General features: G+C 35.5%; 1 protein-coding gene across 17 annotated transcripts in view; it reads left to right on the top strand.

The window, feature by feature from the left end:
- The window catches only part of raskol (Ras GTPase-activating protein raskol), a 202,919-nt gene that overhangs the window by 137,830 nt on the left and 39,786 nt on the right, over positions 1-25,303 (top strand). The window contains exons 1-2 of one of the 17 annotated variants that reach the window (XM_028177623.2): positions 3,757-4,000; positions 11,039-11,546. The exons of 12 other annotated variants lie outside the window; for them this stretch is intronic. In XM_028177623.2, the coding sequence (XP_028033424.2) occupies positions 11,345-11,546 (202 nt within the window). In that variant the 5' untranslated portion in view covers positions 3,757-4,000; positions 11,039-11,344. Of the gene's footprint in view, positions 1-3,756; positions 4,075-11,038; positions 11,547-21,740; positions 21,895-25,303 lie in introns of those variants that run through there. 4 more of the 17 variants (XM_028177621.2, XM_089732880.1, XM_028177618.2 and 1 more) reach the window with 4 other exon arrangements.

Genomic DNA, 25,303 nt, shown 5'->3' with positions numbered 1-25,303 from the left:
TACCATCGGATTGGAAACGCGACCCAATGAGAAGATCCGGTGAGAAACTCAGTGGTCTGTGTCTATGGGTTAATTTAGTCGTCGAGCCCTTCGTCGCAAGCGACGGGTTCGGCGAGGACGGTGACCGGTGCTTGAGGTACCTAAAAGCACCGTTAATGGATCTATAGGATCCGTGATGACGTTTTTAAGGGTATGTTTATGTCTTAATGGAGGCTGTCAATATTGACGAAGTCAATGCGGTTGCTCATCCGGGAGCACGGGTGGAAGTCTCATTACTATGGTAATTAAACTATTCAAAACATAACGCACGGATGGTGTACGCTACAAATAGGCATAACGACAGTAATGAGAGCCGACTTATAGACCTTACAGTATATATGTATGACTTACTAATAGGTAAAATAGGAAGAAGTTGGGAAGGCCAGGGCAAAGAATTACATAATCCAAGGAGATATCGTAATGACGTTTGAGCTAAGGTAGACAGACCTTAAGCTATTTTTGCGTATAATGGAACATTGATGCTTATCTATCGCAACATTGTCGCTCGTACAGTTTCACTAACAACACGACGCGTGCACTGTGCAGTTATTGCTTCGTCCTCCACGCCGCACGCCACCTGCATTCTATTGGCACAGTTCTCTCCATCGAAAGTTCGTTGCATATTCCAGTTTTTTGCTCTTTCATCGCTACTGGCTTCGTCGAGTTAGTGTTCCATTAAACCGATCGATTTTGTAATTGATCACGGTTGTACGCAATCAGTGAACAAATAAATGATTGTGTATTCTTCGTTCTGTACGTTTACGTTCGTGTCAGTCCATTCGTATGGTCTAGTTAACGCTTTACTATTGAAATACGAATAATATAAACAGTGATATACAGCGAATATCAGAATTTTGGTAAGTAATTTAACTTTTTTTTTTCGGACGGAATATTGTCACGTAGTATAAATACGCGCATATGTACGTACATACATGTATGGAATAAAATTGCACATTGCATACAATTAGTTTTTAATTGCTACATAAGCAATAATGAAATAACGTTAAATTTAAATTTTAAAGTTTCACATATAATTTATGTATATAACTGTATTCATTTTAGTGTAGCTGTTAAATGTAATTTTTTTTATCAATCAGATAAATACAAAATTTAACCAGTGCATATATGAGTGCAAGTAATTAAAAATGTAAACTATCAAGTCCTTAAATCGTGTAACTAAAACACAAAACGTTATTATGTTCGCTTATTGAATATTATCAGAAGCGACACCAACACTGTTAATTAATGCGCTAGTTTGTGGGTTGCGTAATATAACCAGCGTGCCAAGTTCAGTCGCCCACAGCCGCCCAACCCGCTCCTACGCAACAGTAACCAGGTCTCATTAACTGCACCTGGAAGCAAACAAAAATCAAAACACATTTTCGAACTTGTTACAGTGCGATAAATTCTCTCAGAGAACATCTACAGTAGTGCAGCTCTGATGAAATTGTGATAATATCATTTAAATCAAACTTCACACGCATCTTGAGTGTAAAAATAATAATACTCAAATAAACTTGTAACTATACTTGAGACCTTAGAACTTATATCTCAAGGTGGGTGGCGCATTAACCTCGTAGATGTCTATGGGGTTCCAGTAGCCACTTAACACTAGATGGGCTGTGAGCTCGTCCACCCATCTAAGCAATAAAAATAATAATAAAAATAAACAGTAAAATAATACGTTTTTTACGACTACTTCGGTTGAATATCGTATTTACCCTAAAACGTTCGTTCCGGGGTTTAATATTGTAAGTTTTTAGGAACGAATAGGAGAGACGATTCCGATAATTATAAGCCAAAAATAGTAGAAGAAAAACAAAATTTATATTAAGTACGTGCGTGATTACGTAAAATTTACAATAAACATACCAAAATACCGTATGTGTAGAGGAAAATAAACAGTACAGAATGTATAAATAAATGTATCATTTAAATCCATAACTTTTATGTTAATAATGTAAAACCAGCTCGATAAATACTTTTAATTTTATGACCAATTATAACTTTTCATTAGGCACATTAAAATATTATTTATTCATAAAAAAATCTAAAATGTATTTTTTTTTAGATGATTACTAAAATATCTTTCTCTTCTATATAATTCTATAAATATCTTCTATAAAAGTATGTATTTGTGTACAGGCTATCCACGTTGCTACCTATTTTAATATTATAAAAAATAACAAAAGCACACCAGTGATAATACTTATTGTATTAAATTAATTGTGTGACTTAATCCAATTTTAATACGTATACCTATTCTTCTAGCTGTTAAATAAAACGTGTTTTGGCGTAGTTTACTTTCAAGGGTACCACACGTACTGATGTTGTTTGAATATAATGTGAATAGCTACTTATGGTCACTGATTTAATATTTAATTTTGAAAAGGTAATATTTGTAATTTTTAACTCGCATAATATCATCATGATACAGACAGATGTTTCATTACTGTGGCTTGTATGTACCGCCGATGTTGGCAAAACAGAATAGGTTTCTGTCGAAGCGAGACATCCCTACATGAGCGCTCGCCATAGCCTTTTTTTTTCGATTCGAAGACCGAAAACCGCAAGGCTACCCAGACATCCAATCGGGATATGTGGGACTCGGTGGACGATGATCCGGTAACCACTTAACACCAGTTGGACCGTGAGTTGGAAAAAAAAACAAAAGGCTATGTTGCCTAGAATTAGTTAAATTATATTTCGTCTCCTTCGTAACTACAAAAACTGCAAAGTATCTCCCGATTCATTAACGGTGCTTTTAGGCACAACAAGCACCGGTCACCGCCCTCGTCTAACCCGTCGCTTGCGACGAAGGGCTCGACGAGCGAATTAACCTGTAGACACAGCCCACTGAGTTTTTCGCCGGACCTTCTCAGTGGGGCGCGTTTCCGATCCGGTGGTAGATTCAGCGAAGCACTGCTCTTGCTAGGGGGTCAGTGTTAGCATCACTCCGGTTTGAGCCCCGTGAGCTCACCTACTAGTTAAGGTTCCGCTGAAATAGCCTCTCAAGGCTGTCAGCTTAGGTAGGAAAAAAAAGCAAAGTACTCGAATGTTCGGAAAAAATATTATAAGAAACAATGCGAGTCTAAACTGTAAAAATAGTTTTAATTATAGCTAATTATAATTTATACTCGTCGAATAATATTTTTGAACGTATATTTCAATGTATTCTGTATCCATTATAAGTAAATATTTTAAAAACTAAGCTATTTTCGGTACATCCTTCAAATATGTTTGCTGACATTCCAGTGTCTGTTTGCTGTTCTCCTGTAACTAATAGTACAAGTGTGCCGGGAGAACGTTTTGGAGGTCATTGTTCGTTTCCTAGTCAGCTTCGCCTATTATATCTACCGTGCGTTTGTAAGCATCAAAACAGTAAAAGTTATCGATAATATAGTACAACTAGTTTTGGATCTAAAGCTCGCGCTCGCTTTCACTTTCATATTCTAAATTATAGGTTTCTGCTGGGATTTTCCCATTCAGTAGTACTAGACTCCGGGTTTAGAGTTCTTATCAAGACTCCTATGGACTGTTTCTTTGAAAACATTCTCAACTGCCGCCATATTAGTAACGGGAACTTTTTTTTTTTAGTTAGGTGTATCGTAGTTTACGCGGGCTTATCTGCCGCCATGTTGATTAGAAAAGCACGTTCGAAATTCAAACTGCTAGTTAATAAACGGTCCGCGGCATGTGTCATGAGGCCACTGTCATTGTATACTCGTGCGCTTGCGACGAGCCGCTAGAACGCTCGTCGTGTTGTGCCCGGCGGTGTCGTATCAGCAAACGCGCCTACGTTCAGTACGTTAGCATCATTGAATGGAGACAGACACGCGGTCTTTCCACCATGATATTAATTCATAGTCTCGTGAAAATATCGTCGAGTCTAAATGAATGAAAATATCATTTAAAACATCTCAGTGTCCGGGGCAGTGCAGTGGCGTGCAAGTTTAAGTTTGTACGTGACGTGTACGTTTATTTTGGTGTGATTCTATTTTCGCGGTTGTGCTCTCCATGTGTATAAACAGTAAAGTAATTTATCGCTAAATATTACAATTATACGAAACTAACAGGTTTTATGTGTCTTGACTCTGTAGTCATTTGTGTTTTTGAGATTGAGGATGCAAGAATGATTTACTCCAAACACTTTGTCTTGAAAAGTAATTAATTAAGTACCTAGTAGTAGTACAATGTGTGATCATAAATATGTCATGAAAATATTATTATGTCGCACATTTTATGAATTTCCTGAAAAAAAATGCGTCCGTTTTCCCTTGTTTATAGTAATTAGTGAAATTCGATCATGCTCGGTCGTGACTATCGTTAATTTTATGAAAAACATGTATTTATCGAGACAGTACAAGCGTTACCTATCGATCTTTGATGGTATTATAACATAAATCTTCTTTGGAGTGCCAAAAATAAGTATGTACACAATGTTTTATCATAATCGGATGAATAGTTAGGAATACATTCTTAAAAACCTTTTCATGAGATAAATAATTATAGATAGGACTTGATACTTAGATTACGAAACATGAACCTCATCTCTCGTTAGAAGTACAAAAATACCCTACGTACAATATAAAGTACACTCAGGCTTCTGATTTCATCATTAGACCTGCCGCTATACCCAAATAATGATGCCATTGTAGGCGGCTCCGTAATGAGCGAGAGATTATTAAGGGAGTTCAAGAGTTCAGTATTCCAGTTGGTCTAGTGGCGATTTCCGTCGTAAATCAAAGGCTTCCTCTAGGCATTTTGTTATAGACAGCACAAAGTAATATGTGACATGGATTTTTTGTTTCGTGGTATACTACTTTGAAGCGTCATCGGATATCTATATATTAATACGTGAAGCAAATACTTTGTATCCCTAGTTACGAAAATTGCGCGGACGGAGGAGTATGAAATTTTCCATACTTATAGAGAATATAGAGAAGAAGTGCATGATGCTAATTTTTTTTTTAAATAATGCATAAAAGATACATTAAATCAATAAAGAAAACATTACACACACTACATACCATGTATTTGACGCACACACGCATGCATACTATTTATTGTCAAACTTTTGTTCTTGACGTCTGTGGTCAAATTGAGAATAGAATAAATATTGTTTGTCTGTATTAATATTTTTTTATAGTGTAGCCTTCGCGAAATTTGTGATTATAGAAGTATAGAATACAATCATAATAGTGTACAAACTTACAATTCCAATTAATTATAGTCGAATTTAGATTACTGCGGGACCTCTAGTACCAATAATAAATCCATTATAGTCAAATCCCTATTGGTGTGAATTGCGATCTTCGCCATAACATTTCGACTTATGTCTGACGTACTTTTAGATTTACAATCAGAATCATACCAATAATAAATCCATTATAGTCAAAGCCCTATTGGTGTGAATTGCGATCTTCGCCATAACATTTCGACTTCTGTCTGACGTACTTTTAGATTTACAATCAGAACTAAAGTAGTAAAAATGTAACCAAAAAGTTGCATAATATTGCGGTATTCAGTTAAAGGTGTTGGTTGCGTTCGAGTTTTTATTTTATTTTCATAGATCGAGGAAAGATATTCGTGTAGGTCGTTTTATCTTACATAAGGCATAATTGTGCTCCATTTTATAAAAAAACGTATAATTTTTCCCGAGGATCTAACTTCTCAAACGAGTTAAACTTAGATAGTTTAGAAGTCCATATTTTGGTTTCACTAACCATAATTACCAAAGAAGCGCACGACCCATCAGATGTCCTCGGTTATCGTGAACTACAATTTGAATGTATTCATAACATTGAAGCACAAAATATGGCAAATCAACTATTCTACTTATGGAACTGAAAGCAGTTTTGTTTCGCAGAAGAATTAGGCTAAATTGTAATACTTTATCGTGTGGGTTTTCAACGTGTTTGATTAATCGGCACTTGCTTAATACAGAAATTAGAAGGTTTGAAAAGAATTCCTACAGTACTAATTAGATTTGACCACCCAAATGCCGATATAATTTATTGGATTTAATTAGGTAAACCGTACATTTAACAAAAAAGTCAAAGTAGTTGAAGAACTTGTGTTTTTAATGGATTGTGCAAATACATACAAAATAGTTTCCATTGCCTTTTTGAAACCAAGCTCTGAGAAAAACTCAGGTGGCCAAAATATCGCGCATCGTGATGTCACTTATGTGAGAATGCGTGCCATTAATAGACCATTCATGTGGAGGATGAAAAAAATGGGGGAGGTCATCAGCCTTTTGGATCGTCAATGTAAATAAAGCTGATCTATCGGTGATTCCGTCCTAACTTCGAGATAAGAGGCATAGGGGCCATACTTTGTCAAATGCTTTTGCGATAGGCCTACTGATTCTCTTCTCGTAATTAGATGTATAATTTATTGAAATATTAAGAATGTTTATAACGTGATATACAATTTACCTACTGGCTTATCATTCATAGCTGTGATTTGAAAACAAACGAGCTTTAAAAATATTGTTTTGTCTTGTTTTCTTTTCTTTTAATATATAAATTCAAGCTTTGTATAAATAGATTCCTAACCACAACGACTGGATCTGCAAACAATCTGTAAAACATCTTCCCTTTGTCGTGCCCTATGGACTAGAGAGATAGAATCCCTAATTATATCGCCATTAGTAGTTTCCATTGTGATACACATTTCTGTATAGAAATCCGAATTGAGGAGTTCAGTATTCTGGTTGTACCATTGACGGTATCCGTTGCAAATAGACGGTTTCCTCTGACCGTCTTACGTCGGTCTTCGCTATTACTGATATGATTTATACCTGTCGTGTCATTAGTCTCATGTCAGCGTTTGTCGCGACCGGATGTACGTTGTTTAATATAACAGCCTGTTCATAATGCCGGCTGGCTTTTGTACCGAACAAAGGGTTAATGCGCGTTGAAAAATGTATTGAGTCTGATTGTGACTGCCTGTTCCCAATTACGGAAATAGTTCACAAACTAATACTCCAAATTTTTAGTATAATATATTCAGGTAAAAAATCGTGATAATGCCATGGACGTTATTTTTTATTTTTTTATTGTTTAGATGTGTGGACGAGCTCACAGCCCACCTGGTGTTAAGTGGTTACTTGGAACCCATAGACATCTACAACGTAAATGCGTCACCTTGAGATATAAGTTCTAAGGTCTCAGTATAGTTACAACGGCTGCCCCACCCTTCAAACCGAAACGCATTACTGCTTCACTGCAGAAATAGGCGGGGCGGTGGTACCTACCCGTGCGGACTCACAAGAGGTCCTACCACCAGTAAACGTACTATCGTAAACGGACGTATCTATCTATGAAGAATAATCCTTGAACTATTGTCTTTTTTTTTGTATAATAAAGGTCGATTCAGATTCAAGTACCAATGTCGAGTGTACAAGTTGTCTTTATCGGCTTTTGTCTATCTAGATTTTGGCAAGGCCGTGAATTGAATAAGATTTAAAGAAAATGTTAACGTTGTCTGAATTGTATTTTGCTGCTCAAGAATAACTGAAACATTTTCTAGTAATGAAAATGTTACGAGGTTATAGTTATTGTTTTGGCTGCTACAATTTGTGCGTGGTAATAATCTTTTAGATGATTTAGTAGGCGGCACGCCAGGCCTGGGGCCGCTGAACGTGCTATAGCGCTCTTAATCTTGAGAAAATATCGGTATCGTGACGGAAACTGCTGGCCACAAGCCAAACTCTAGTGTCGTGTGTTGCCATTAACTAGATGTATTTTGTTTACTAAATGAGTTAACTTATAAATGTGGTAATATTGATGCATAAATCTACGGTTTTCCTTACGTTCTAGTTTTTTGATCGTAATCCTATTGTTCGCTGCAAGAAAACACGCTGTTATAAGTATCAGGAGAATAATGTAACAAGTCGTTCCGGGTGGTGTGGCACCTTGAGAATAAATTTTAAGCAATACAGCACATTTTCATGCAGCGATTTTTGTTTACCAAATAAACCATAGCCAATTGTTGATAAATAACTTTTTATCAATTGCAGTCAGAAAAAAACTGCTTTTTTATTTTGCAATTTAATGCTGCCTATAAACCACGAACGGAAGAAATTTTCTTTAATTTTCACTTACGCTACTTGATAAGGCGTCAACAGTAAACTCCCACATAAAACTTTCCAGTGAAACAATGGCTTCTCGGAGATTTCACTCTTTTTGTAATAATTTTATCTAAGAAATCCAATGATAATTCAACTAAAATGTCTCACGACTTCCTTAGCATTTTTTTTGGATTTCATTGAATGTTACATAAGACATGCTCCCAGACATATGTAGGATTTTGTTTATTCTTTGTTCTGCTATTTTTCGAATTACGAATAGCATCCGGTTTATTACACAAGTTACTTTTTATGTATTAGCCTACGTTGACAGGCGAGAAGGCAGAATGAATAACAAATGGACAAAATGTAGTATTTTACATGTTCTAAATCTACGTGACGAAATTATAAAACCAAGTGTAACTATAAGTAGAGAACCGAATAAAATATAGCAAATTATTCAAATTTTATTTAAAAAGAAAAAAAAGTAAAAAGTGCAATATTTAATAAGAATTGTCGTCGAAAAGTACTACAAATTTTAACAAATAAAGAACGCTCTAACATTTGTAAGGTTTAAATGTTCTGATTGATTTGTAGGCTAAAATAATTTCCATAAATCTCACCATCAAATGATATGGAGATATGCGATTTACATAAAAAGCTGGTGAGTTAAAAACACATGGTTATCCGTGTTCACAACAAGATAATATTTGAAACAATCGCGGTCCAAGTTCAATCTGTAGGATGCCTTCGGCTCTGCCGTTAATTCTGGGTACACAGAAAACACATATATAAGCTTATTAAAACAAGCTCAGTTTATTAAATGAATATTATTTATTCATTCATTTCAAATTTCATCTCAAGTTTTATGGACACAGCTATTACGAATATAAGAAGTTCTAGGCGCCTTGTACATGTATATAAAATTATAGAGGTTTTCACGTATCATCACAATTTAATTCAAAAGTAAATTATTGGCCATGGCTAATAAATATGAGAAATTTTTTTTTTGCTAAATTTCTATAGTAGCAAAATTGAACGATTAGCTTCGCCATATTAAAGTAAATAACAAGTAATTGAAATATTCATATTTTTATTTGCAGAACAAATGTAATTTTATTTCTGTCTTGACTTTCGAATTGAAATAGAAACTTCCTTAGTTTGACTATTCACAATCCTCAAAAGTACAGGCACATATTTCTTTTGGGACGTGAATAGAAAGATGGTGGACTACAAAGACGGCCTCTTTTGTTTGTCTGCCATTCATTAACCGAATGCAGCTCTAGCAGTCCCCATTCTTGACGAGTGCAATGAACCTACAATTGTCATGTTCCTGATGTCTTCTTGTAACGTGTTTTACGGGATGCCAACGCCTTTTCGGGACTAAGAATGTTGCAATCGCTTATTTAACCACACTCGTAGAGAGGTTTTGTGTGTTCGTATGTTTGCATTCTCACGACGATCTCGCGTTATCGTGCATTTATCAGTTTTAAATAGATAAAAACTACAAACCCACACCTAGAGAAGGTGTGATTATATTACGTGCCTACAGCTTTAGTAATTCGTAATGTACAATTAGCAGTAGTACACAATGATTTTGGGTCAAAAAGATGTATTTGTTATAGTTCCTTTAAATTTCATTTCCGACAAAAAAAAAAAAAAATGCATGATATTTTTATAGTAAACGTAGTTTTGTTAAAAAAGTATTGTTATCGAGTTGTGTCTTTACCATAGACACTCGTCTTCTTTACACTCGATTGCAAGACACAAAAGATCGCGTAATAAGCTTTAAATAAGTTAAATTACTTTTCGTGTCCTAAGTGACGACGAAAACTGTAAAGTGTTTGAAACGTCAGAAATAATATAGCGACAATAAAAAAACTGCAGATTAATACGTAAAAGCAGTAATATTATGTCTACGTCTCACGAAAAAGGAACAAATAATACCTTTAATAATAAGACTATATAGCGTTCGTGAAAATCTTCATAGCTATCGTTCGAAGTTTTTCAATTCTCTCGAGAGACGAATAAGCCGTCGTAAATTAGAGTAGCATTATAAACAGATTGATATATTTAAACTATATCCCGTTTTGATTGTCGTTTCATCATTTCTTTATTTGTTTCCGCGACACATATTTCATTCTCGTTGTAACGATAAATAAAACGATAAAATCTACGTTTTTAGTGATATACATTAATGTTGCGTAAAATTATTTATGGCACGGTCCATGTTTCCGATATTCCTTGAATGCGACCCCGATTTTTGTGTGTTATGTTTTTTTTTTAAATTTATTGCTCAGATGGGTGGACGAGCTCACAGTCCACCTGGTGTTAAGTGGTCACTGGAGCCCATTGACATCTACAACGTAAATGCGCCACCCACCTTGAAATATAAGTTTTAAGGTCCATCTTTCAAACCGAAACGCATTACTGCTTCACGGCAGAAATAGGCAGGGTGGTGGTGGACTCACAGGAGGTCCTACCACCAGTAAAAATGTTACCACCAGTATGTTTTATTAGGGTAACTCTTCGTCGTATGTATCTTACATATTGGCTAGGTGTCTTTAATGAAAATTCATCGGAGTGTGTGAGTTCCACCATCCAGCTGATTCCAGCCGCGAAGCCGTGTTGCGTTTCGGTTTAAATGGTGGGACAGCCCTAATAAAATACTATAGTGACATTGACTTGATGTCTCAAGGTAGGCGGGCGGCATTCATGTAGTGATTTTTACTGGTTCGGATAACCCCTTAAAACCAAGTGAATTCTGAGCCCGTTCAAACGCTAAAGCTATAAATAACGCTACTAAAATTAGGATGTATTACAACAAAATACCATAATAAATATTTAGTAAATTAATAAAGTGCATTCTATTTGCATTTTTATTAGTTGGCGACGCGTTGGATCATTCAATGTTTATGATTACAGAGTCCTTCGCGATAAAACAGATAAGACGTTGACAATGTGAAACAAAATACTGGTATCTGAGAAGGTGTGCGGATTACACGTAGCGTTCGAGTAAATAATCTATACGTGGAAGTGTAAATATAGTTACGCTATATTTTTTTCTATAAACGGTGACGTCATAGTCTCAAAACTCAAATGACTCAACCCTAGACCGTCTAATACTATAAATAACAATAACATAAATCAGTGGATCAGTGATAAATGTGAATCTTTATTGCTAAAGTGATAAGGGCTAAAATAGTGTTGTGCGAAAGGACATGAGTGAGGATGAGCACAGAGCGGCGCCTCTCTCGGAGTTTCCACTCTTGTCTGAAGGGATCCTCGACGGAGGAGGCGGCAGATGATGACGACAGTTGCTACCACTCGCTGGGAGGCAGGAACTCGCTTAGCCGACAACCACCAGTGTACGTCGAAGACTTAACGAATGTCTCTTTAGCAGATTTCGAATCAACTCAGGATGAAAATAATGGTGTGTATAACATTTAGTTTACATAATATCCGCCAATTAACATAATATTTTTACTTGAAATTAAATTGTGTGCGGCCGTCATTATAACTCGGTTATGTAAACGTTTTACTTTCTACGCAAATTATTGTCAGTTTAAATGAGGACATCTGTTTCCGTTTAAAAGGTGCAAACTCAATTTCGTGTATAAGAAATGTCGTAAATGCGTCGCAAAATATGTATATGTATTGGTTTAGCAGATACATTTGTACAATAGGCGGTCTTATCGCTAAAAGCGATCTCTTCCAGACAACCGTTTAATTTACAGAAATTCTGGAAAATATAAAAACAGGTTGAAAGACTTTGTAAACAATAAGTTATTAAATTAATGGAAATGTATGGAAATGGTAGTGCAAGTTACAGGGGGAAGAGGTCGACCGAAGAAGACATGGATGGAGTGTGTGTATGACGATATGAGAGAGAGAGGAGTGAGTGTTGAGATGACAGCTGATTGAAGAGAATGAAAGAGAAAAAATAGCTGTGCCGACCCCACCTAGTGGGATAAGGTGGAGAAAAAGAAGGAAGACGTTATTAAATCAAGAATATTCCTTCTTAATAAAATACTGTATCCTTGTAATTATCTATAGCAAAAATAATATTTAGATGCTATTCTTTACGACAGATTTCCATATCGAAGAGTGAGGAGAGCCATTTGAAGTTTAAAATATTGTACAATTTTTTTTTATTGCCCTTGTAGGCAGACGAGCGTACGGCTCACCTGATGGTGAGTGGTTACCGTCGCCCATGGACTTCAGCAATGCCAGGGGCAGAGCCAAGCCGCTGCCTACCGCAAAAAACTTCTTCAGCTATTCATGGAGTAAACTCCATTCATGGAGTAAACTTAATTGAAGTTCAATTAAAAACATCGTACTGTTGATCCAAAAACCAAATAACGCACCCTTAATTACAAAGAGAAATGTCGCGTTTTAAGCGAAATGTCGCTTGAACCGAATAACGTTTCACCCCTCGATACGCAGGGATTTCATCTACATCTTATTATACATCAAAGCGTCTGTTTGTGATTACGTAATATAAGTAGTTAGTTATTTGAGTTTCATTGAGCCTTATTCGCTTTTTTATTATTATTTCTGATTATTTGTCCGGGGAATCGGCTACTTTGCTTATTATAATAGACTAGCGGCCCGCTCCGACTCCGCTCGGGTCTTTAACAAAAATATGAACGATATTTGAAGTTGTTTTATTTTTTTAAATAAAAGAACACTTATTGCGGCTTAACTATAGTAGTTAGACATATGCTGTCGCGACAATTTTTGTAAATAATAATGTGTTCTACAAAGTCGTAGTACATTATTTTATTCTATCATCAATAGTTTTCGCAGCGCACGCGGCGTAAAGAATATTTTAGGTAATTTTTTTACACCTTGGGTTACATTATTGGAGTTTTAGTAAGGATCGCTATATTTTTTTTCAAAAAAGATTATGGCCTATGTCACTCGGGAGTAGTGTAGCTTCCAAACAGTGAAATAATTTTTCAAATCGGTTCAGTAGTTTCGGAGCCTATTCAATACAAACTAACAAACAAATCTTTCCTCTTTATAATATTAGTATAGATATAGATTTATAATATTAGTATAAATTATAATATTAGTATAGAAGTATAGACAACGCGAGTTAACGCGACCGCTTTAACACGCTCGAACTATGCTAAATGACCGCGAATCAAATCATTCACAACCACAATCAAAGCTTGTTACAAAACGAGGATGCGTTGTTAGAGTGAAGTTGTAGAGAATTTTAATGACTAAAGTAATTTAACTTATTAACTATATTTTAATGTATTTTCTATATAACGTGTAACGATTTCAAGCATTAGTAGTTACAGTAAATGTCTCTACTGGTGGTAGAACCTCTTGTGAGTCCGCGCGGGTAGGTACCACCGCCCTGCCCATTTCTGCCGTGAAGCAGTAATGCGTTTCGGTTTGAAGAGTGGGGCAGCCGTTCTAACTATACTTGAGACCTTATAACTGATATCTCAAGGTGGGTGGCGCATTTACGTCGTAGAAGTCTTTAGGCTCCAGTAACTACTTAACACCAGGCGGGCTGTGAGCTCGTCCATCGATCTAAGCAATAAAATAAAATGTAAAAAAACAGAATTAAAATACAATTATGATTAAATTGGCTTTCCATTGAGACAAAATACTGTGTAGGTACTGTTGACGTAATTCACAATACACACAATTCGAATTTGCGTTAAGCACTACTTAATAATACTCATTCAATATATACATGCGATATGTACATAAGAAATCGTTAGTCCGATCTTGACATTGATTCTAGTTATAGGTGTGTATGTTGTGAGCTATGAGTCAGACCGGAACACGAGAATTATATCTTGCACAGTTTGCTTATAGATACGAGATACAAATGCGATGGTAATCGTTTATTTTTGCTATTTTCTTTAGTTGTTTTGGGTGATACGTATATAATTAGGGCTCTGTGACGTCGGCTTAGAGTATTTATTTATTTTTATATTTTTTATTATACTTCATGTAAAATTTACATTGGCGGACTTAATGCCTAAGGCATTCTCTACCAGTCAACCGAATGTAGGGCAGAGTAAATAGTGGGAGGTGCAATGAAATTTATATTAAATTACAAAAATATATATACATACATACATAGATGTAGTGAGATAGAGTAGATGTCGTGAAAGGATTTAGATACCCGGGAATGGGAAGCATTGTTTTTTCGGTTTGAAGGGTGGGGTAGCCGTTGTAACTATACTGAGATTTTAGAACTTGTATCTCAAGATGGGTGGCGCGTCTACGTTGTAGATGTCTATGGGCTCCAGTAACCACTTAACATCAGGTGGGCTGTGAGCTCGTCCACCCATCTACGAAATAAAAATAAAAAAATATTTAATATATTAGAATACTAAGAACGTCAAACTGTTGGGTATCAATCACATTCAATCTATCTTTCTATCGCGACAAAGTTATGTTTTTCGGTTTGATAATCCAGAACAGCTGTAATGCAAAACAGATTCTTATTGCATTTCCTAAAATGCGTACGCCTGCGTATGCGTGCCAGGTCGACTCGTCTGTCCATCTAAAACAATAACAATGATAATTTTCATCATCATATGTAAATTGAAATACAAAAATAATTATAAAAATTGATATCGTTTTTTTTGCCTTGAAGTGTGGACGAGCTCAAAGCCCACCTGGTGTTATGTGGTTACTGGAACCCATAGACATCTACAACGTAAATGCGCCACACACCTTGAGATATAAGTTCTAAGGTCTCAGTATAGTTACAACGGCAGCCCCGTCCTTCAAACCGAAACGCATAACTGCTTCACGGCAGAAATAGGCGGGGCGGTGGTACCTACCCGTGCGGACTCATAAGGTCCTACCACCATTCGTGTTCCAAGAATGCTAGAGGCAGACAGGATCTAGTTGATGGTGATGACCACTGACCATTAGGTAACTAGTTTTCTTTTTTTCTTTTATTTCCCGTGTAGGCAGACGAGCATACGGTCTGATGGTGAGTGGTGACCGTCGCCCATGGACTTCAGCAATGCCAGGGGCAGAGCCAAGCCACCTGCTTACCGTAAAGTTGTCTATAAAAAGGCAATAAATTAAACTCTCTATGAAGTGCCAGTATAAAAATTATTTCAATGGTACAAATGGCATAGTAACGCTTGCATAGCCGATATTATCACTTTAATTTGTGGCTTGTGCAGAGTACTTGAGTACTTAGCTCTACGCAGCGGCTTAACTCTGCCACTGGCATTGCTGATGTCCATGGGCGACGGTAACCACTCATCATAAGTTAATATATATGCTCCTCTATCTACAAAGGCAAAAAAAGAAGCTTTTATTAATATTAAATATTCATTAAATTTAGGATTTGATTAGGTACGTCGTGTAACTGTTTAGTATTTAAGTCACGTCATGTATAGGTACAACAGTACGAAAGCGTGTCACGGCTTTACCGCACCTGTGCAAGCGTCCGCTTCCCGTGTTCCTGCATGCGAAGCCCCCTTTACCTACCGCTTCCGGCCTATTGTTCGGCCTATGGTTGATCGTTCAGCTGTTTGATTTAAGAATCGGTACATGCTAATTATTCATTTTATTATAAAAAGCTGAGGAGACTGTAAACGCATTGATTGATGCCTTTGAGATGTGGTGCTGGAGAAAGATGCTCCGTATTCCGTGGTCACCACATCGGACTAAAGTGTGAATTTTGCAAAAATTCTGGTGGTATTGTTTACTGGTGGTAGGACCTCTTGTGAGTTTGCGCGGGTAGGTACCACCACCCCACCTATTTCTGCCGTGAAGCAGTAATGCGTTTCGGTTTGAAGGATGGGGCAGCCGTTGTAACTATACTTGAGACCTTAGAACTTATATCTCAAGGTGGGTGGCGCATTTACGTCATAGATGTCTATGGGCTTCAGTAACCACTTAACACCAGGTGGGCTGTGAGATCGTCCACATATCAAAGCAAAACCAAAAAAAATCAATACATCAAAGTCACATATTGTGTTAGTGTTACAAATAACTTAAGAACTATGGTTAGTATTTCAATAAATCTATCAAGTATACTATAAAGTATACTAAGTTTTCACTCAGTCGAATGACAATCACGCGAACGTACATATATAACACGTAACATTAAGTAAAATACCGAACATTCAACGCTGTTTTTTACATTAAAATATCGAATAAAAGTAATACACTGTTATTTTACCTAAAAAAAATTTTACATAATTCAGACATAATTTGAATGTTTTAATATCGACGCTTGAAAGGCAAACGTGACTAAGCGACAATGCGAACTTTACAGTAGACTAATTTAAAGTTGAAATACCTGAAAACAAAATTTATTTTAACGAATCTAGCTGTAGTAGAATCTAGCTAGTAGCTGTAGGATTGAAATGATTTTAATAGACCTAGAAATATATTTTTTTTGCGCATCGAATATGGTTATTGCCTCTCATTTATGTACAAAGCAGTTATTGTCGCTTAGTCACGTTTGCCTTTCAAGCGTCGATTTGTATTATGAAGTAAATGATTATTTTTCATGTCTTAATAGAGAGCTACATCTTTACTTCTGTTATATTCTTCATAATCCTAGTATAGTGTACATACCTGCCGTTAAGTGACAAAATCAAAGTGCTTTGCAAAGACCTATCATGTGTTGATGGTAGTATAGAATACTATATTAAAGCCTATATGCTGTTCTACTGTATTAGATGTAACACTGAAATGTTATACACAATATATTACTCTTTTAAATACGTTTAGTAATTTTTACGTAAAAGTGTAACAAACATTAATCGATTTTCAGACTTTTATAATATTGGTAGTATTGTAGTTTATTTCATTTTGCTAAAAGAAAACACATTATTGACGAGAAACATGTCGATAATAATGAACGCGGGATTAAGCCGTAATAATAGTACAAAATTGACGCACAGATAAGTTTAACCTGTGGACATCCTATTTTAAAATTAAAATGCTTGTGTGTTAAACTGGTGGTAGGACCTCTTATCGGGTAGGTACCACCGCCCTGCCTATTTCTGCCGTGAAGCAGTAATGCGTTTCGGTTTGAAGGGTAGGGCAGCCGTTGTAACTATACTGAGATCTTAGAACTTATATCTCAAGGTGGGTGGCGCATTTACGTTGTAAATGTCTATGGGCTCCAGTAACCACTTAACACCAGGTGGGCTGTGAGCTCGTCCACCCATCTAAGCAATAAAAAAAAGCTTATTGTAATTGTCGTTTCAATTGTACAATAAAGAATAACAATAGAACCAAGAGGTTTTGTTAATTACAGTCATCCGCTCATATCGCTCTTCTGTGTATATTGTCAATCTACTACATCGTTATTATCGGTAGCTTGGCATCTCGTCGGGGGCTGGTTTTTTGTATGCGTAGTCCATTACGAACGGAAGCAAACCGGGTTCTGTCTGTACGTCCTGCGCATACCGTTCGGGCTCTTTGTCATTCCGCACGAAATTCGAGTAAGACTTGTGTATAGGAAGAATACCGTGCTAGTTTGTTCCGGCACATATCGTCTTCTCGCATTAAAACTGTATAATCTCAAAACTTACTAATTTTACAGGAGGGTGTTTTAAAGGTTTAACATGTGATATTTTTAATATTAATCATCTTTGCAACATTTATTTTTTATTTTTTACCAGTTAAATTATCTGTCTTTTAAAGTAAGAACTACGCTCTTTTGACAGTATTTATGAGAAAAATACTGGTGATACCAAATGATTCCGCATATTAACTCAATTTCGAATATCTTTGGAAATTGCACACTTTTAATGCGAAAAGACGATATATAAAGGTCTCTTCGTTTAATTATCCAAATTTTCGTATTTTTTACCTTCACACCATTCGCAAACGAAGCACTGTGCTCGTTGTAGGCACTGACTACTTTCATTAAGGCTAAATGCCTACCTAAGAGCAATCAAAAATATAATTTAAAAAAAAGATCCATCGCATTGAAAAACTGGTTTTATTCAATCATAAACGCTTTATTGCTTATGATATGGGATGAAATATAATCGCAGTAAAATGGTGGTCATTTACTGAGATTTTTTCAGTGGACTTTTTGGAGGAACCCGAGAAGTTACGTCCAGCAGCTTTGTTTCATTTTCCCACATTTGTGCACTTTCACAGATATTAAACAGTTAATAAACCACCATTATTACACATTTAAACCTGAAGAAACACTAAATAGACAAAATAAAACAAATCACACAACTTCACTCCTCGCGTTCCCGCCAAAAAGTCATAGATTACTGTTAGTTTCTTTTGCCGTAGATTATCCATGCGGTCCAGCGTAGCGTGTCGTGTTCAATTATAAAGTAAATTGTGACAATTAGACCGTTTACTCCATTCGACTGAGCACTCGTTCGGTCTTGCGTGAGATCATTCATGAGCTCATCACAATTATTTTTAAAGAAACGTTAAATTACAATATGTAAATATGTAGTTTTGAACAAAAGTGTGAATAGTCTTTAATACGGTTTTCACGATATACATAATTAAAACTACTTTTACGGTTTACTTTCACTTCTTATTTATTGGTTTTTGCCGTGAACTGTGACCACGGAAAATATAGGTAACGTATAGAAAATGTCGGAAATAATATAATAATGACATTAAAAACGCGAGATTAAACCGTAAGAGCAATTTTCATTCAGACGTCAGACGACAAAAACTAATAATACTCGTAATAATAAAACCGAATTTAAACCTTAAAAGTGATTTTAAAAATGTATGAATGATAGTTAAATTTCTTTTAAAAAATCCTGATATAAATACAGCTGTGTGTGTAGACAGAGTTTATCCAATTTTATCATATCAAACGAGTGGTGAATTGTCCCGGACATTGCACTCTAGTCCACTATTTATACCACGTTCTTGGCAACATTCAACAGTTTTTGATGTACTGGCAGTTAATATTTTGTGAAGCGATTGTATTTTTTTAACTAATATGTAAGCTGGATACGAACCTCGAAATCTGATACAATTTATGTTTGAAATTTTAAAAATGATTACTTTTTATTAGATTTTTTTTTTTTTGTTTCTTTATCTTGCAATCGGTCAGCTAGACTATGAGCAGATGTGTTGAGAGCTGTTAGTTTGAGAGCTGTTTTTATTTGAATAACGTAGCAGCGTGTTCACAAACACCTTTTTTAATTTGATTTACATTTTAAGTTAATAGCAGAGTACGGTCGCAGCTCGCTATCGGTATAGTATTTGAAAACTATGTCACACACAGGAAGTGATAGTTTACATGCAAATTGCTACACAGCTGATAGCGCAGCTTACACTCTAATCTACATAATTGTTCCATGATTTATGTTCGCATTTTTTTTCTGCTACATGCTATCCTTCTAGCACTAGTATATCCTTATAACTTATGTAAGAAATATATGAATTGTGCCGTTAATATTTTGAAATAAACTTAAATTAGTTTTAAAAAAAGTTCACGATTACTTTTTTCATTTATCTGTGAACTAATAGACCAATCGTGACAACGTATATTATTTGCCATTAATGTGTTAAAATTATAAATAATCGATCCAAAACTGCAATTATGTAATTGTTTTAGTATTTATTAAAATTTATTTCGTTTATTTTTGTTACAGGTAAGTTACCACAAGCTCAAAATATACGAATACAGTGCCATCTATCAGTAAGTTACCTATACGACTTAAGGAAGCCATTGGACGCTAGATGGCGTTGTAAGTAGTCAGAAAATAATACATTTTGCTTTTTAAAACTTTTTCTTCCAAAAATACTGTTTCTCACGAAAGTAATAATAACACAGTATTATTTTAAATGTTCAATCATAAATAAATAAAAAATAAATGTAATTATAAGAATATTTCAATTATAAAGAGATCAATAAAAAACTAAGAAAATATGACTTGGTTGTTGCACTGATATTCAACAAAGTTTTTATTAGTATTTAAAATAAGGAGTCGGTCTACATATTCACGGCCCATCTGATGTTAAGCAGCTACCAGAACTCAGAGACAAATGCTGATAGCCTTAAGAGGGAGGCTATTTCAGCTTCTTGACGTGTAGATGAGCTCACGGGGCTCAAACTGGGAGTGTTGCTAACACTGTTCCTAGCAAGAGCAGTGCGACCCACTGAAAAAATCCGGCGAGAAGCTTAGTGGGCTGTGTCTATGGGTTAATGTACTCGTCGAGCCCTTTGTCGCAACGGGTTCGGCGAGGACGGTAATCGATGCTTGAGGTACCTAAAAAGCACCGTTAATGGATCCGTAATGACGAGAATGCCTGTTGACGTAAGAACGAAGCCGATGATATTTCAATCAACAATTCAAACCGGAACACATGATTAATGAATCACTTTTACAAATTTTCAATAATAAAATCCCAATCATTCACTTTCACGGATTCTGTCAGTTATTCGAAACGAAATGAAAATGAAATAATGTTATGAGCGCCAGATAAAACACTAGAAAAATATTTCTTGTGACAAGTTCTCAAAATGTAAATATGTACAAAAAAGGTCTAGTTCATAGAGGCCCTTATGTAAAGTAAGAACAATACGAAGAACCAGTTTAGTAGGTTCACGACCGCAATCGCTTTCGAAAGCCGCACGTCTCTCCGAGGATTCACTGTGATTTATACTTGTGTTTACTCCCTAGCAAAATACAAATGCGACATTTACACACAAATGCGTTGGATGGAACATACGAGGCCTTTCATTTTACAGTAACCAATAAAGTTTTATATTTTATTGAACGTACTATTGTTATTTTCTCTTCAATTATTTCATAGATTTGTTTGCTGCGCTCAGTTCTAAATAATTTTAGAAATTATTTAGCTACCTTTTTTTTATTGCTTATATGCGTGGACGAGCTCACAGCCCACCTGGTGTCAAGTGGTTACTGGAGCCCGTAGATATCTACAATGTAAATGCGCCATCCACCTTAATATATAAGTTCTAAGGTCTCAATATAGTTACAACTACTAGCTACTAGATAAATTCATTTGTTGGTTATACGTAAAACTTAAACTGGTACGAAAGTGAATTTGAATAACACTCGGCTTGCGCGTTTTAAATATTTACTAATAAAGACTCGCAAAAGTTCGATGTTTTTTATTGAACTTCAATTAAGTTTACCCAGTTTACCCCATTCAAATAGCTGAAGAAGTTTTTTCGTTGTAGTTTTTTTCTAAATTTTATATAGCTCTCCTGTAAAGTTGCAAAAATGTCACTTAAACCAAATAAACTTTCACTCCTCGATATAGCCTTTTTCAGTTTTCTTTTTGATTGGAATTTGTAAATATTGGCTAGTTCCAATCTTTATATACTTATGAGAATGATCACATTTCGATAATTACCCTAATAGCTTCTCAGTCAACTTAGAAACATTCGTTCTCCTTGAGGCAAATTTGCGTTAAAATGAACTAAAAAACTATGTGTTTTTTAATGTACAGACCAGTTTTATTTTAAAGGAACATCATTTCGTTCACATAAAGGCCGATTGGAAAATAAAACGACATTAAATTAGCTAAGTATTCTAGTATCCCATATTATCGTTGTCAGAGACACGAAGAATGCCGAAGTTAATCGAAGATGTCCGAACGGTTCCAATATGGCGGCTGAAACGCGTTTTTTGAGCGCTTGTCAACATAGTTACGCGAGATCGCTGCGTTGACGGTTGCGCTTTATCGTGCTCTCTGTGACATTGTTTTTCGTTGTAATACCGCGAATATCGAAAGTGATTTTTGTGTTCCCAGTGAAAAAGTGCATTACTTTATTGGATTGCGTTAATGGGACTTAAATTGTAATGTTTATTATAATATAATTATTGTCATAATACTGTAATGTTGGAATTTTGGAAAAACTAACTCTTTACTTGCTTATTATTAAAACTAGAAATAAAATCACTTAGCAATACGGATTTTTTGTTCAAAGATATTTAAAATGAGTAAATCGACATTAACTAAAGCGGGCCTTACTGTGGTCAAGTATTTATCATTAGATTTAAAGTGAAAACAAAAACAAAAGCACTTAACACCCCAAATGGAAAATCTATCTTTGTTTGAAGTAGTCACAACAAATACATTACCACTAAAATTGCTTAAAGTTGCTTAATAACTAAGACTGTTTCCGGATAGTTATGGTTAACTTAAAATTTGTATTATTCACCGTAACAGTCCCAGCATGCGTTGGCGTTGCCTCATTTGCATATCGTCAGATTCCCCTTTTGTTGTCACCCTTTCCCTCAGGGCTAGGCCCATAACGGATAACATATTTAAAACTAAGCTGCTCGACTGACTTTTCATTCGACTTGTTGCACAAAAACGAGTCTTCTCGGTCGTGTCCTGTTATTGTTAGACAATAGCCTGTTATTTGACAGCAATCACGTTTTGCCTTCAATCGTGCGTATACATATAGGGTAAAACACCCAGTAGTCAGCCTTTTAGTGGGATTCTTAACTTGATTCACCTGTATTTTTAAAAATAAAAGACTTTAAATGAAAAAAATTTTTTTTACAGAAGGTTTGTTTATTATTTTTACTCAAGAGATACAATTTTTTTTTTAATTTTGTTAGAATTATATAAAAAATCAATATTAAACAAAATATGGCACTTTTTACCGGTAGTCAGCCTCATTTCTCCACAAGTCAGCCATGTCTTACCCTATAGTCAGCCTTTTACTTATTATTGCACGTTGGACATACAAATTCTTTATTATAGACATTTTCATAGTCTTCATCTGCAAATATAGTACATTTTAAATGATACCACGCAGGACAATTGTCACAACCAATATTTTTTAAGTCGTTTATATCTGTGTCATTAGTCAATTCCTCTTCACACGAATCGCATCTTATTCTGTTTACTGTGCATGTCGTACTTTTCTTCTTACTTATACTTTTTTGGACATCAAAAACTTTTGAGCTTTCCTTTTTGTAATTCTTCTTCCTTCTTTTGTCTTTCTTCTTCAGTCTTTTTTTAGCTTTCATTCTTTTCTGCTTTTTAATCAATATTTCGTTCTTTTTCTGTTCATGAACATGCTTCGACGCAGTTTATATCTTCTTGCGTATTAAATTCAGATGCTCCTGTTTCTTGGACTTCATGACTTTGTTGCAAGACTTCAAAGTCTGTTATGAATTCGAAGTCATTTGAGGGTACTTCACTTTCGGTTAAATTAATGAAATTATTGTCCAATGTGCAATCCCCTATAACTGGCAAACTAACATGAAGAATTTCAACGGATTCTGACGCTATTTTTAGAATCAATAGAACTTGAGGTATCGATTTGGACAGCCTGGCTAATTGATTTTACTGTAGAATTTAGGCTTTCAGTACCGACCATATTATTTGCTTTGTTTAAAACATCGATAGCGATTTTGATTCTCTTAACTCCGGATTTCGTTTAAGAAATGAGTTCCTTTTCTTCCCTGGCCTATTATTTACAAATGGGTTAGGTCTGTTTTCTTGGGAAATAATATTATGGCCGGTATAAAGGATCATCACATTTAAAGGGAAGCCACATTCTGCCAAAGTAATGCACCAGTCTTTCAAGGCAGTTTCTTCGTCTTTGGTAAGTACTAAGTCTGGTCCCATTTTACGAGGTGCTTCTGGGACTCTTAAATGCAGGCGATCTTGTAGGGTCCCTCGTGGTACACTAAAAACTCGACTAGCTTCTCTAATCTTCATCCCGTTTCTGATCACGGCCATAGCCTATGACAACTGCTCTTCTTTGTACTGGTGGATTGGTCGTTTCGACATTATGAAACTCTAGAATATAAGATTTTAACTTGATCCTTATTAAAATGCATTAAAGTTCAATATTACACAATAGAACTAACGGCCGACTATAGGAGTTAATAGTCCATTAGTCAGCCCTCAGCATATATTTTACTTTTATACACGGCTGACTACTGGTAAAATAATATTTTGGTCATCTAAGAGTTATATTCAATCCAAAGCAAATAACAAGGACTATTCTCTGTGTTAATTTCGACGAATTCTAAGAAAATCGTAAAAAACCAGTAGTCAGCCCCTTGCTGCTGACTTCTGGATCAACCTTAACAAATCCTAACCCAGAAGTCGGCCCCCTAAATTGAAACGAAATAAACATATAAAATGCCTCTAATGCTTAATGTTATCGTAGAAAAAACATTATACAACAACATAACATAAAAATCTACCAGCAATTACAACAAATTCATAGAAAAACTTACCAAAACCTCGAACACGTTTCCTTACGAAAAAAATAGCAAAAGTGACACATCCTGTCCTTTCGTTGGCGGCAGTGGAAATGAACGAGTACAGAGGATCAACCTGTCACGCTATCGGTTCTTAGATGTGCACAGTAACCAACAAGAGAACATAGATTTGATTAAACGTTATTTCAATGGTGTAAGTCCATTTCAACACTATATATACCAAAATAAAACCTATAAAGGCTGAGTACTGGTGCGGGGCTGACTTCTGGGGGTTTTACCCTAAGTGGTATTGTTTTTAACATGTGCACAAGCGAAAACTACCTGGTCAGAAAAATACTGCTGTTAATTTTTTACAGCAAATAAATGATAAAAATGTTTTCTATACTAATATTATAAAGAGGAAAGATTTGTTTGTTTGTTTGTTTCGAATAGGCTCCGAAACTACTGGTCCGATTTGAAAAATTCTTTTTCCATTAGAAGCCGACATTGTCCCTGATGAACATAGGCTACTTTTTTTAATTTTTTCTTAATTTTTTTTTTTGGTTTCATGTGTGTTTTAATGTTTCCGAAGCGAAGCGAGGGCGGATCGCTAGTGATACATAAATACATGACTGTGTTGTTTTGAAAATGTCCTTTCTTACAAATCATACTTTATTCAAACTCGATCAAACTTAGGATATAAATTCTCCTTATCTGAAATGTTTGTATAAATCGGACGAGTCAAAGTGTTTATATGTACCTAGGCACAATTAATAGAATGTCGTGTCAGTTCTTAAGTGCGTTGTAATTTATAACCCTGTAATTTGAGTTACAACTCCTTATGGAATGCGTTTGAGGATTTACGTCAACCCTTGCGATAGTTATGACATTTGAATACTCTCGGGAATTGTGTAATTTTGATATCAGTCGTAACGTCCATAGTATCAAAACGTATCGTCAGACAATTTTATAAACATTTACAAAATGTTATGTGGGAACTTCGATTTGTTTTTGGGCGATTGGTTCTTCACAACTT

Source organism: Bombyx mandarina, chromosome 15 (assembly GCF_030267445.1).
Source record: "Bombyx mandarina strain Sakado chromosome 15, ASM3026744v2".
Classification (NCBI taxonomy): domain Eukaryota; kingdom Metazoa; phylum Arthropoda; class Insecta; order Lepidoptera; family Bombycidae; genus Bombyx; species Bombyx mandarina.
Note: the sequence above shows the minus strand (reverse complement) of the source record. Positions and strands in the feature narration are given on the sequence as shown.